The sequence below is a fragment of the Rhinolophus ferrumequinum genome, chromosome 3 (genome assembly GCF_004115265.2).
Source record: "Rhinolophus ferrumequinum isolate MPI-CBG mRhiFer1 chromosome 3, mRhiFer1_v1.p, whole genome shotgun sequence".
Classification (NCBI taxonomy): Eukaryota; Metazoa; Chordata; class Mammalia; order Chiroptera; family Rhinolophidae; genus Rhinolophus; species Rhinolophus ferrumequinum.
Window position 1 is genome coordinate 100,587,915 of NC_046286.1, and position 14,343 is coordinate 100,602,257.

At 40.5% G+C, this 14,343-nt stretch overlaps 1 protein-coding gene across 1 annotated transcript; it reads right to left on the bottom strand.

The window, feature by feature from the left end:
* Window positions 1–5,327: 5,327 nt before the first annotated feature.
* On the bottom strand, window positions 5,328–14,126 carry TAGAP (T cell activation RhoGTPase activating protein). The gene is made up of 10 exons (XM_033103644.1): window positions 13,983–14,126; window positions 13,303–13,387; window positions 13,160–13,213; window positions 12,775–12,841; window positions 11,321–11,487; window positions 10,474–10,635; window positions 9,831–9,940; window positions 8,220–8,415; window positions 7,509–7,623; window positions 5,328–6,881 (listed from the first exon to the last, which is right to left on the bottom strand). The coding sequence occupies exons 2-10, from the start codon at window positions 13,327–13,329 to the stop codon at window positions 5,632–5,634; spliced, it is 2,148 nt and encodes a 715-aa protein (XP_032959535.1). The 5' UTR covers window positions 13,330–13,387; window positions 13,983–14,126; the 3' UTR covers window positions 5,328–5,631.
* Window positions 14,127–14,343: the final 217 nt, after the last annotated feature.

Genomic DNA, 14,343 nt, shown 5'->3' on the forward strand with positions numbered 1-14,343 from the left:
TAGCAATGTGCATTTAATATTCCTCCATGTCTTTTCATGGCTTGATAGCTCAGTTCTTTTCCGTGATGAATAATATTCCATTGTCTGGATGTATCACAGTTTATCCATTCACGTATTGAAGGACATCGTCCAAGTTTCAGCACTCTGAGATTGTATGGGAATTTTACTTTCTTTCTCCTAAAACTTTGATTTTGTTCACTTCCACATTTAAATCTTTGATCCTGCTAGGATTCATGCTGACATATATCGTGAAATATGGTTCCACCTTTTTTTCCCACATGGCCACCCATTTATATCAATGCCATTTATTGAATTACCCTTATATTCCCCACTGCTTTGAAATCCCACCTTTATATACTCAAGTCCTGTATGCTTTTGCCCCTGTTCTTGGGCTTCCCATTCTGTGTTGTTCGTTTGCTGTCTGTTCTGCTCCAGGCCCCACCTGTTCACGTACTGAGTATGGCTCAAATCTGTAGGGCTAGTTCCCCCTCACTGCTCCTTCTTTCCAGAGCTCTCTTTCCTGTTTGTGTGTACTGATATATATTTTTTTAAAATGTAGTCTTCAGATTCAGTTTGTTTAGTTCCAGTAAGCAACAAAAGCAACCAAAACCCCTGAAAGCTCCAGTTGGTTCTTTTATCATGGTCACTTTAAGTTTATAAAGTAACTTAGGAAAACTTGACATAATTTACGATATTGCCTCTTACTAAAAATACAGTAAGTTCTATTTTTATTCAACTCTACTGCTTTGTCCTGGAATTTCATATAGAAGCTCTTTCAAATAAGAAGTATGTTCTAAAATTGATTAGAACACGAAGAAATCATTCATTTTTGCTGTAGCACTTTATGTTGTTATCACTCATTTGCAACTTAACTTTGCCTTCAGGGATGTCTTATATCTCTACTAGATTGTAAATTCCTTATACAAGTACAGTATCTTTTATATTGTAGGAGTTCAATCCATGTTTGTTATTAATTCATTTTACTTAAAACTACTCTTGCATAATTATAAAATCTCATAATGTGCATATGAATAATTGAAATACTTTATGTTATCCCATTTCATATTCAACATTTTCATTTGTCTATTATACTAAATAGATAATCTGTGCTTTATCTTGTTTTCTATTAGGAGAGCAACTAAATTAGTATGTGTTGTACTATATCCACGGTGTCTTTTATTTGAGTTTTGTGTCAAGGCCTAATAGTTCCTCCCTGCTATCCATTGTTCCTTTCTCTTTTACTACCTGATTTTGTTGGGGGAGGCAATGTGCCTATGAAAAAAGCTGTACTTCCTAGAGTAGCCATGTGACTAAGTCTGGCCAATGGGATGTAGGCAGACATTACTGAGCAAGAAAGTTCCTGCCTGGAGTTTGGAGGGCAAGGCTGCAGGAGCAGGAGGATGCTCACAGAAAGGATGATGGACGGGAAAGCTAGAAAGCGTAAACAGTATTACTTACGTAATTTGCAGGGGGCAGCACAGAATGAAAATGTGCTGTAACAGCGGAGCCTTAACCCTGGTGCTGGGCCCTTCTAAGCGTGGGGCCCTAAATGACTGCATGGGTCACATGCCCATGAAGCTGGTCCTGAGCATTAAGGAACCAGGGGCATAGTATGTCATGAAGCCACCATGTCAGCCCTGGACTGCCAGTCTGTTCTTCTTTTAATAGAGAACACAACCCCCTTCTTGCATAAGACTCTCATCTGGGTTTTCTGTTATGTGTAGTCCACAACTGATGCAGTGTTATGATTCTCCCCATTTTATGGATGGAAAGACTGATGCTCAGGCAGACAGGTTAGTACCTGGACAATGGTAGGACATTTAGGGTGTAGACTCAGGCCCTGTGCATTTGTGTCTCGTATTCTTTCTTGTGCCAACACATTGACTCTTTTTCCTATGGAGATGTTTTCATTTTGCATTTCCTTTTTGCATTCTGCAGGTTTGTATGTCTCAAAATGCCCTCTCTTCGTAGCCTATTAATAGCAGGAGGGTAGCCCTTCATCCCATGGGTCTTTCCTCCTTCACATTTAATTTGTACTCTGGAGTGGACAAAATGCAGGGTCTAAGTCCACAATTAAAATACTGCCAGAAAGTGAGTTGTTCCCATCTCTAAACAAAATGTTTATACTCTGATTCCTCAGTAATTCTCCCTCTGCAGATAGAGTTAAGATCGTACATAATTCAATTAAAAAAGAAACTTAAAATACGTGAGATCCCATCTGATAGGGGTTTCTGTCTACTTCACCCTTCAGGAGGAAGGCAGGTACTGGCGGTCCTCCCAGTGAGATCACAATCAGGAAAATTCAGCTAGAATTTATTATTTTAATAGTGCGTTAAGACAAATGGTGGTAATCGCCCTGTGGATGATCTTATCCACGGCCATGGGGCCATTAACTGTTATTTATTTTATTAGCATTACCATCCATGGCTGCTACTTCAACTGCTCAGGGACCCCACTGTCACAGTGGTGATATATAGAACTCTGAGATGACCGCAGTTTTGCTCTTCTCCGGCACAAGCACCCAATCTTGGTTAACATCCATGCGTCGGCATTTCTGGACCAAATCCTGGGCAGTGTTGGGGTGGGAGTTAGGCACAGTGTGTCATCACTGCTTGTCACAATGTATCACGTGGGATGCTGGCAATGGCATCTGGCAACCCACTCCTCCCCACTCTTTATAGGAGGAAAGACAATTTCCTACCTTCCCCAAGAGAAAGAAATTCTAGTCTGTTCTGTCAGATTCCAAGACATTGAATGCTGAATGTTTGCCAGTGGGCACATTGACTGAAGTGTTTCCCCGTCTCTCACTTGGGAAGAGGTCCAGGCAGTTAGGCCTGGGCAGGTTATGCCCAGGCCTCTAAGTTAGGCCCAGGCAGGTAATGCAGGAGTGCTGAGCAGGCCCAGTGGCTTGGAGACTAGGGATCAGGCCTGCATTTAGGTTGAAGCCCTTACTTAGGCCTTGACTTCCAACCTGGTTTTACCACACACCTGGCAGAGTGCTGTCACGACCATTTATGATGGTCCCATTTGTGACCTTGTGGCCCTTCGGAGGACAGAACTCTGGTGTTCCTGGGTCTTTGAAGTATCACTCTACTATCATTTAAATATCACTGTAAGCTTGGATCCTCTGTTTATGGTAAAGTATTAAAAGTAGTTGGTGTAATCAAGGTAGCATGCGACTTGGTGTTATAGGTTGAATTGTGTCGCTCCCAAATGAATTGGGTGCCCAATTCATTTGTTGAAGTCCTAACTCCTAGTAGCTCAGAGTGTGACTTTCAAGAGGTAACATGAGGTCATTAGAGTGGGCCCTAATCCAATATGACTGGTGTCTCTATAAGAAAGGGAAGTTTGGGGACAGACACACATAGAGGGAAGACAGTGTGAAGAGACACAAAGACAAACATCTACTAGCTGAGGAGATAGGCCTGGAGCAGACCTTTCCCTCACGTCCCTCAGGAGGAACCGCCCTGCCGATGCCTTGATTTCAATTCTATCCTTAGAACTGTGGGACAATACATTTCTGTTGTTTAAGCCACTTTTTTGAAGTGCTTTGGTATGGCAGCCCTTGCAGATTCATATGCTTGGCAACCAGGCTGGGCAATCCTGTTTTAAAAGACCAGAATGATGTGGATAGAATTGGGAATACCATACTGCAATATTTCAAACAGGTACCATACCTTTTTCTCCCCTGTTCAAAGACTGTAACAATAACGACATTTCCTTGACTGCAACAAGTTCATAAACGTTTGTCAGCAAACTGTACTACTTACATGTATCTGGTAGAAGACTTCCAGTCTACTCCCACTTTTTGCAAATAAGGAAATTTGGGGTAGGGTTTTCATGGTCTGAGTTGGGTCAGGTGGAGGTCAGGTCCATTGCAAAGTGGGATAGGTTGGAGGCTTCCTAGTATACAGTCTTAGTCATCTATTGATGAGAATTCTCTGATTCTCAATAAAAAAAATTGCTAAAAACATGATAGAGAGTTATATTTTGCAGTCCTGAAATACTTACTTAGCACAGTGCTGGCCACGTGGTAGATGCTAAAAATGATACTCTGGAAAAGGATTGCTTTTCTTAAGTTAGCAGTCAGAGGGCCAGCGTCTGCCCCTTGAAATTTATACATTATTGGTGGTGCTTACCAAAGTATTTTTAGTGATATTATTGTGTTTGAACATGCTGCCTCGGGCAATCTGAGTTACAGCATTTTTAACTTTGTGTCATATTATTAATAAATCACCTCTGAAGAGAATAGGTTTTTACCATCTGGTAGCTAGCCAACCCAAAAATATGTCTTTAACAAATCAGAAACATGCACAGTGTTTTATGAGAGAAGTTCATAAAATAAGGAAAATAGAAGTCCAGTATCTCCAAGACCCTGGATAAATATCTTAACCATTGAACATTAAAGTTCTAATATATGACAAACATTTTACCATTATGTTTGCTAAATACCAAGCAAACTGAGCATGTTAAAAATAAAAGTTTTTAAAAAGTGATGAAAGCTTAGTTCACTGAAAATGAGAAATACTATATTTGCTATATTACTTGTTTTGCATTCTATATTGTCTGGCCTCTGAGTGACCATTTGCTGAAAAAGTGGCTTGAAGTGGGTACAGTTTTATGATTTTACAAATGTCTGGAGAATGGAGATTGTCTCTTTCTAAACACAAGATCCCCAGCTTTGCCTATTAGTCTAGAATAATAAATATATATATTCAATAAGTGTGGTTGAATAAACCAATGTGTGAATGATTTCCCTGATGGGTTTCTAGGAACAGAGGGAAAGGAAGCAACATGTCAGTAAAGAATGACCATTTTTACTTTGAAATAAGGCAGGCAATTTATTGTAGTGACATTACACTGAAGTTTTACATACTACAGTTTTATACTCTTCAATGCATATAAAGTAATTTCCTCCACACTACTGGCGAAGAAATTTCTGAGCTACAGAGAAACTCAAAGTGCTATAAATCAGTTAATATTGATGTAATGCATTTTCACTAATCTATCCCAATTTAAAACTAGATGATTAAAAGGACATATTTAAGTATTTTTCATACATTTTAATGATGGCCTTTTCTTTTAGTGGAGTTTGTAAAGCTCTTGACAACTCAAAACACTCAACTCTATCGCTTGCAGGCTCTCTCTTCTTATCAGCATTAGTTATCCCATTGCCTGCTCAGTAGAGGAAACTCCTAACAGAGAGTTAAACATTTGCCCCTAAATGGAGCTTGTGGAAAATACGAAAACGAGCATGACATATGAGGAAACATAAAAAAAAGAAAAAAATATTTTTAAACACTAACCAGTAGAAAAGTGCTCCAGGAGGCAGAGAACAGCAATGCAGTTTACTGCAAGTTCACAAACATATACACATCTTTATGTAGGATCTTTGCACTGAACACCTTGTCTAGAATACACTTTGTAAATTTATACATGTTGCACAAATTCAGGTGCACACAGATACGACCTGAGTACCATTGTGTAGCTATCCTCTCTGAGGAAGTCCCTACACAACTCTAAAGGAGCTTATTCTCGACTTTTTGAAAACATGAGTCTAAAAGCAGTTCTGTATGCAGTCACGCTTTGCAGAGTTGCCACACGCTGTGTCATGGCATCTGGCCTGCCTTCCTAAATGTAGGATTCTTTGGCGTATTGGAGTTGGTCAGCCTCAAAGACCGGCTGACTACATCGCCGCACCAGGTAGTCCCACTTACTCTTCTGTGTGGACTCGGACACAGTTCTTAGCCGGTGCAGCGTGGGTCTCCTGAGGACAGTCACTTGTTCTGTTGTTTCCACAGAAGCATGGACAGTCCTGCCTTGTTTCCAACTCTCAGTCCTGGGTGTGAGTCTGTGCCCGTCAAGTGGCCCTTGACTACACGTATTTCTTGAGTCCCCGTCGTGATGAAAAGGTACAAGTGGCAGCTCCGTGTCTAGGCTGAACATTCTGGCCCGCATGCTACCAACTGTTTGGCTCCCGCAGGCAGGGAAGCCCGGGGCCTGGCACCGAATGGCCTCTTCATAAGATGGTGGCCTTCCCGGGCTTCTCTGGGCACCTGAGAGGGCATAGGCTCTCGAGCTAGAGTCTAGAGTTGTGTGGCCGTGCATTTCAGACACGTTTTCCTGCACAATTCGTCCAGCAAGCTGGCTTTCTTTTTTAAAATCTTTCCTTACTTGGTCTGTGGTAAAGCCTTTGGATTTCACAGATGCAAAGCTGGAGGTTTTGCTCAGCACTTTTTTGTGAGAGGCAAAGGAAAATGACATGGAGTGTTTTTTTATTTCTCTGTTGGGCTTACTTTTGTCAGTCTTGGTGAAAGACTGATGTCTGGTGAAAAAATTCTTTTTGGGACTGGAAGGAGAAGCCATGGGGGAGCTGTCAGAGGAAGCGTCCAGGGAGCCACTGGAGAAGGCTTTGGGCACCAGTCCCCATGGCGACACCAAACCCTGAGTCCAGCTCTTCACCTTTAGGTCCTGTGGTCTCTGGTTTTTGCCTTCAACTGCAGGAAACACCTCCTCTGGAAATGGGTCCTCAGCTTCCTCACTTTCAAAACCAGAGCCTGGCTGGGCCCTGGTGAAGTCATCCTCACTTCGTGTTAGTTTTTGGTTAGCTTTCCGACTCTCGAGGCACTCTTGTGAGAAAGCCATGTTGGGTTCTGAGTACCTCCTGTCCGTGTCGCTCAGGGAGCTTTTCAGCTTGGCTACCGTGCTGACAGTGGGCTCCTGGCTTAACTCCCAAGTGTCCTGCAGGCCTTTGGGCCCCAAGCCAGCGGCGGTCTCTGAGGGCACCTGGGGCAGTCTGCTTGGAGAGCTGATGGCACTGCTAGACTCTACATCAGGGTCATTGCTGTCATAGGCTGAGTCGTTATGCAGGGTTGACACGTCTGTGGAAATTAAGGACAGTTGAGCTTTTTGTTCAGATTCTTTTAGAAATAAACTTTAGTACCATCACCCCACTTAGATCAATTTGGCACTAAGTTAATTTGGTGAAGCTACTTTGGGGTTTGATATGAAACAAATTTGCCACATTAAAATTTCGTTTCTTTCCAAATCTAAATCTATTTAGAAGTGGAGAAGAGAAGTAGGAAAAGGAAAGAGAGAGAGAGAGAGAGAGAGAAAGAGAAAGAGAGAGAGAGAGAGAGAGAGAGAGAGAGAGAGAAGCATTTACTGAAAATGTATTGATCTTAAATTTAAAAATTGATCCTGTGGATGGCTCTTTCATTGGATTCATTTCTATTTAATGGACCTATTCCATTACGTGGAAGCAAAAGTTTATTACCCCAGCACTCTAGCTAAAGTTAACTCAGTAACATTAGCAGTTCTTCATGATTGAGAATAGGAAGGGGAAAAGTTCCAGGCTCAACCTGAATGCATGTCCACAGTCTGAGGAGATATTCATGTTTAATGACTTCCCGACAGACCTGAGTCTACTTTCATTTGGTGATATGTTAAGGTAACTCCTGCTTCAAATACCAGAGGTAATCATAATTAATCAACAGCACGTTCTGTACCTGAACTGTCAGTGTGTTCCAGGGAGTCCTCAGAAGTGATACTGGAATGTGCCGGAATGTTCTCCCCGAATATTTCAAAGCAGTTATCAATGAGGAATTCTACCAATGTCTTAACCTGAGAGGACAAATGAGCAGATTGTCAGCTTAAAGATATCTTCATTTTCTTTTTTTAAAGGGAGGGGCACAGAATGGGGACAGAGTGGGGGTCAACTATTTGGGAGGTACCAAAATGAGCATAAGAGATCTTTATGTGTCTGAAAATAGCATATAGAAATTTGGTAACAGTCATCTGTATTAAAGTTATTTTTGAGACATGCATCTTTTATTTGAGAGTTAAAAAAATTATTTTACTTTGACTAAATTTTTCATTTATGTAAGGAGTTTCTCAAATTGGTAGTTGGACTGACAAGAGTGAGATGCACAAAAGGAAAAAAAACTGAAAGGACTTTTCTATACTGGGAGACAGTAATGTAAAAATTGGTAGCTCTTATGCTCTGCCTTGTAGGATGACAAAGGACACGGGCCTAGGTTTATTCGGTTTCATTGCACGCACACATCTCAGAGGATGGCAGTATGACAACAGCATGCTGCATTTCATATTTTCCCTGTGATCTTGAATCAGAGACATTCACAGTCATTTCATTGCTTTGATTTGCAAACACATGGTAAGGTCATAAATTGGGAGTTTTTCAGACATAGACTGGAACTAACCTTATTGTTCAAGTCTTTCTGGGCTTCGAATGACAAGGTTTGGTCATTCTCTCGGGTCAGCATGTTGGGTCCCACGCAGATAGCTAGATTGCTAGCGTCCATCTTGTTGACCTCGGAGTTCTTGCTGATCAGGTAGAGAACTGAGACCAGGTTTTTCAGCAGCAGATGGTTGGGCCGCGGGAGCTTACCTGCAACCCTGGAATGAAGTTCAGGGAAGTTAGTTCCAGAAGATAATTTTTTTTTTTCTCTAGCTTGAGTGTAACAAGCTGAAACTTTTTGGCTAACCCAGGCTTCCTTTAAAATGAGGAAGGTGCATTTTCATAAGTAATGTTGTGAAATACTCATTCAGACACTTCCAATGGCAGTTGACACAGAATGAAACTGGTTAACCACGAGATCTTGAAGACTGAAGTAACTGGCCTTTGTAAGCAGGACACTAGTAACACAACCCTTTATTATTTATATAGATCTTAAATCATGAAGCAGTAACTCCTGCAATAAACGTTCTAGTTTAATATTTTGAAAACTGTTTTGTTGAGTAATCATTTAGCCATCTAGAATGGTTTTTTGTTTCTGACACTGCAAGACTGTTCTTTTTGAAAACAATTGTTTGCCTTTTTCTGAACTGTGATCATCGAACAAAGATGACACATTTTCATGCCATTCTGAGAAATCTTTATGGAGAATAAATCAGTTTATAAGAGCATGTTCATAAATATTAAGGTAGCATTTAAATGGCAACCTTGTTACTAACAAATAATAAATTAGATTTCTAAAGCCTCACTTTTTCAATAAATGAAATGGTGACTCTAATATAGGGATCACTTTCATTTTTCATAAGAAGTTATTGTTATGAAAGAGCTTTATGTCTTTGAGTAGAAATTGATTTTCATTTTTAGACAGATACTCTAATGTCTTCAATTCTATAAATATTTCAGTGAAAATATTTAGCCATGTGGGACAATAATAGTAGATAGATAGACTTTCATAGGATTTGGCAAAAGTTAGGCATTTTATTTTAAAATTAAGCATTTAAAATTCTCTAGTCACTAACAGGTCGTACTTTCATTTATATATGTAATTATTTTTGCTGTCACTGGAATTTGTTTTTGTATAGTGTTCATTTTGGTTAATTATAAGAATATGAAATATTTTTGTTATGGAATTTTATAAACAAAATAATCCTTTCCAGATTGTTCCACTACACTCTAAGGGATGTTTTAGGGGAGAATGGGTGGCCGTATACCAATCCATGTAGGTTAAGGATACCCCAAATTCCTGCACTTTGCTGTGTAGCCTGTTTTGAAGCTTTCATCTGTGGTTTTGTCTCAAACCTTCTTGAATGACTTAATGTTTTTGGACTCCCCTATCTCTTGTGATTTGTATTGAAGTTCACTTTCTATTTTTGGAGAAGCACTTCCTTTTATTTGGCTAAAACATTTCTTGTAAATGTCCAGGATAGCTCCTGATTTTTATTCTAGGAGTAGATGAACAACTCCACTCTGATCCCTACACATTACAATTTCCAGGAAACACTTCGACAGTGACGTAACAAGTAAAAAGATGGAGTCCACGTGGGCTTGGCCTCTGGGAATGACTCTGACGACTTACTGTTTCAGGGCCTCTATCCTGTCCTCCTCATTCTGCTTCTCCAGGGCACCCATCCAGTCGTCAAATAGGTCACATGAAAGTAGCTTCAGTGGGATACTTCTGAGGAAGTCCTGGAGAATGAAGAAAGACGTACGGTTTGGCCTATTTGTGTTTACAATGGTGTCTTTATCGTCACCCTCTTTGTTCTGCCCAGGGAACCTATGCTCATCCTGCCACACACAGGCTGCTTCCCCGTCCTTCCTGCATTTGATTTGTCTGAGGTAAACTCTCTCTCTCTCTCTCTCTCTCTCTTTCTCTTTCTCTCTCTCTCAAGTTGTCTCTCAGCCACTTCCTAACAATGGGCACAGTAAGGTCATCAGACGAGGGGCAACCAGATTCAGAGGTTTGGACTTGGCCATGGGACAACCCAAGTGCCTTTCTCATCAAAATTCTGGGGAGAAATATAATGCATCACTTTCTGGTGGAATCTGGGGCCGTAGAAATACAGATGCTTATATAAATAAATAAAAGGCTTAACTAAAAAAATTAGACCCCAAGATCATTTTGCTTTCATCTGTGGGAGAAGAGCCCAATTCTTTCTTCCTAAGAGTTAACGCATCAGAGCCCGTTGGCAGGTTCATGGGCGCCAGTGCTGTGAGCTCACCTTGAAGACCACTGCCAAGAGGTGTACAGGGCGACTTTCCAGGTCTACCATGCCTCCCGAGTTGAGCTCCTCCTTGAGCTCTTTGCGGGCTTTCTCGTTGGCTGCTTTCCTGAATATCCCTTCAGTGGAAGGGCCTTTAAGGCACAGAATTGTGAGAATATCCTGTCAGAAAGAGCATAGGAATAGGAAATGGTCACCCTTGGTTTAAAGACACACTTTGCTACCAATATCCTAAAAATCTATGTTTAGGTAGGAGAGAGAAAATTTAAATAATGCATATGCACAGTAACTATCTTTACCTGTCATAAAAATCCTCTCCATAAAAGTTAGTTCTCCTTGGTACTAAGTTAGTCTTCACAAGAGACTATTAAGGCCAGTTTTTCCTTTCAGTCTGGTTGCTATCAACTGTTTTCCTCAACCATGCCATTTTTCTAAGAGGAGGTAAATTGTGAAAGCTCTAATTTTGCACATTCTAAAATTATTTCAGGCCTCCCTCCCTTTGAATCATTCCATATAAACATCGGATTTCTGATCATATACGTTATACCCCATCTCTATCTCCTGGTTTTTCAGTAGCCATACATTTTCCAGCATTCTTAACTCCATGAAGTCAGAAGGAGAGAGCGACTCAATCTGAGCTCATTTGCAAGTACAACTAATTTCTAGAACGTAAACAGCCAGATATTCTCCTGACTACACTTATAGGTGAAACCACTATTTCTAAAAGTGGAAATAAGCTAAAGATTGGCCCCAACAAGTTCAGCGTGAGAATGACATTCAGATTTCCCAAGGATTTTTTACATCTGATAGAAAACTGAAGTGGGTTTACAAGTAAATGTGTACCTACCTGAATGGGTCTGGGGAGCGTGTCATCATCACCACAGATAACTGACAAGGGCTGATCAAACAGTGATGTTTTCAGTTCTGTCTCTGAAGCCCCAGAAAAATCTGACAAAGGAGAAAGCCTTTTCATGAGAGAGGGCCAGGACAGCACCTTCTTTCTCTTCTTAATTTCTACAGCCAGCAAAACAAGGCAAAGAGAAAAATTAGGTTAAAATATTAATAAACAAAGATCCATGTAAGACAACAAATATCCTCAGCTATACAGGGCCATCTATGGTATGCCATGTGGGGGAAACGCTTTTGAAAAACTGAGAAAGCAAAGGGCATGAATCTTAATCTAGAAAACAACTACATTGTTACCAGAGCAACCAGCCCCTAAACATCAACAGCAAGGTTCCTCAAAGTCTCCACCTTTCCTGTTTTTACCCTTCACTAGCTGCTTGCTACAGAAAGTTGGCAAAATCTAACTGCAGGTCATAAACAACCATGTTGACATATTGACCTTCATAACTGTGGTAGACATTTTTGGTGTGAAATATATTATTTTAATTTCCTCCTTGGACTAGTGAAGAAAACGAAACTTTTACGGAGAAGTGACTTGCTCAAGATCCTTTTGAAGATACTTAAACCTCTGCAGCCACACTAGCACCAACCCACCACTAGAGGGAGCTCCATTCAGCCTGTCTACAGTCACTTTCTGTAGGGTTTGGGGATGGCTGCTTTAGGACAGAGCCGGCTCGAATTGCTGCAGGAAGGCTTGAGCCTAGACTTGGCAATTGCAATTCTTAATAAACATTACCAAGATATTCTGTCCTTGCAAAATGCTGAAGATGTGTGTGCAATGGGTACCGCCTCTCACAAGTTTCCTTCTTTCTTCCTTTTCTCTCTCTCCTCTTTTTTTTCTAATTATAAAAGCTATATTTTCTAAATGCATTGGCATATGTTTCTCTACATTTTCTACTAGCAAGTGGAAGAGATGGGCTGGAGAAATAGCTTGTCCTTGTAGTTCAGGAGAGCTGGGTCAGGCTTATGTTATAATGAAAGGCACAATGAAAAAAATGAAGGGTGAATGGTGGGTTCTTTGAAATTTGAGACCAGCAACAATTGCTTCATGGGCTCTCAGAGTCACTCTCTATTAGAGCAGGAAGGAAATGGAAACGGCATTGTGTAGTTTTCATGTGTATGCGTGCTTTAATTGTCAGCACAGAAGTGGCCAGGAGATCTGTAACCCCACTAAGAACGGAGGGCTGGGGGTTGGCGACACAGAGGATTTTTCTCTCCCAGGACTCGGATGCTCTGGTGAGCTGAAGCCTACCTGCCATTCAAGTGTTAACTTCCTGTGGTCTTTAAAAGAACATGTATAAAACAAAAATTCCTAGTAAAGTACTGTGGTTTTGCAAACCAAGAACATTTGTTGTTAGCAGTTATGCAAAAGACCAGTATGTTTTCAAAACTCACCAGTTAGCTGGCAGATACTATCTTCACTCTCACATGATGCCAACAGAGGATGGTCCTTGATATCACCCTAAAAATATGTTTATTTTAGTTAAAAATAATAACTGAAGAAACCTACCCAGTTTTTCTCCACAAAATACACACATGACATTTTATTCATATTAAAAATGAGTCAATAGAGTCCACTGATTTTTCTCTTAGCTTCTAGAATCAATATTAAAGTCTTGACTGTCATCATATGAGATCCTCAGTGCTGTGTTTAATTTACTGCATTTATGACATTAATTTTCTACTCTGATAATTAAATAAACCAAACAATATTCAATTAAAACAAAGCTTTCCATCTTCTCACAGTGCAGATAAAAACTTTTAAAAATTGCTTTCTTACCTCTGATTGACATTCAATTAATGTCTCCATATCATTGGCATTTAGTGTTTTTGACTACAAGAGAAAAAAAATTAAATTAGGTAAACATCTTTGACTCTTGACTCTAGAAAATATGAATTAATAAAAAAAAGAGGGGCACATACAGAATTGCAGCTGCTTATCAACTTCATCAGAACTTTCGCTGACTGTCCAGTGATGAATTTCTCTCCCGCGTGGCCTCGGCTCTGCCTACGAGAAATCATAAGTGAGGAGGGACACACATGGTAAGTTGGCCAATTTCAGTGCCACTTGGCCAAAACACAAAGTTTGAAACTATTAGGTAGAAAAGTTTTCGTTTAAAGTACAGTTGTATGTTACCAGATGTCCTGTGCTCTAAGAACAGCATCTGAATGAATATCCTTCTAAATTAGTTAACCTGATATCATCACCATGACAAACTTTGTTATTCATTTATTCCATTCCCATCAAGAGAGAATCTGAATAACAAGAACAATAACAGCTAACATTGTTTTGGAGAGCTCACAGTGTGTCAGGCACTGCATTAAGAGCTTTGCACGAATTTGCTCATCTAACCTGAAAAGGAAAACACCTACTCCCAGGACGCGACTTATAGTAGACATAAAACAAAGATAACATTTACAGAATTCCTCTACCCCACAAGTGCAGGCTTTACATGGAAACAAAGCTTCCCGCGTTCAGAGTCTTTATAACACTGTTTGCTGACTATTCTACGGTGTGGCTGTTTTCTGTTGGCTAGGATCTGAAAGACCATTGACCCTGCTGGGCAGCTGACTTTCTTGTCACGTTAATTTATGGTACTTACCCTTGGAGGGTCTCCAGCCAGAGTTCTTTTACCTCCAGTAAGCGGTGGAAAATGGAAGAGACAGCATGCCACTCTGCTCCTAGTAATCCACTGGCAGAGTAGACTGAACTGCTGTGACTTCATGTGTTCTGCATTATAAGCGAGGGGGCGGGCAGGTGGAAATTCAGAATACACTGGGGCCGGAAAGAACAGCATGGGCTGTCACAGAGACGCCATAGAGCTCACTTCCTCATTCCTTTTAGGGCAGATCTGGTGTTTTTTTTTTTTCCTTCTACTTCAAAGTAAAAAGTCTGTAAACTACTAGGGGTGGAAAAGATGACATATGGCCATAGGTGAAGGCTCTGATTAATGTCACAGGTGG

Bases quoted from the DNA above. Each gene is read 5' to 3' on its own strand.
- TAGAP (XM_033103644.1), bottom strand. From the start codon at position 13,329: ATGAAGTTGATAAGCAGCTGCAATTCT. The intron at 11,488-12,774 runs GTGAGTTTTGAA...TGCTGGCTGTAG, and splicing joins TAGTATCTGCCAGCTAACTG to AAATTAAGAAGAGAAAGAAG. The intron at 9,941-10,473 runs GTGAGCTCACAG...TTCATTCTCCAG, and splicing joins TCTTGGCAGTGGTCTTCAAG to GACTTCCTCAGAAGTATCCC.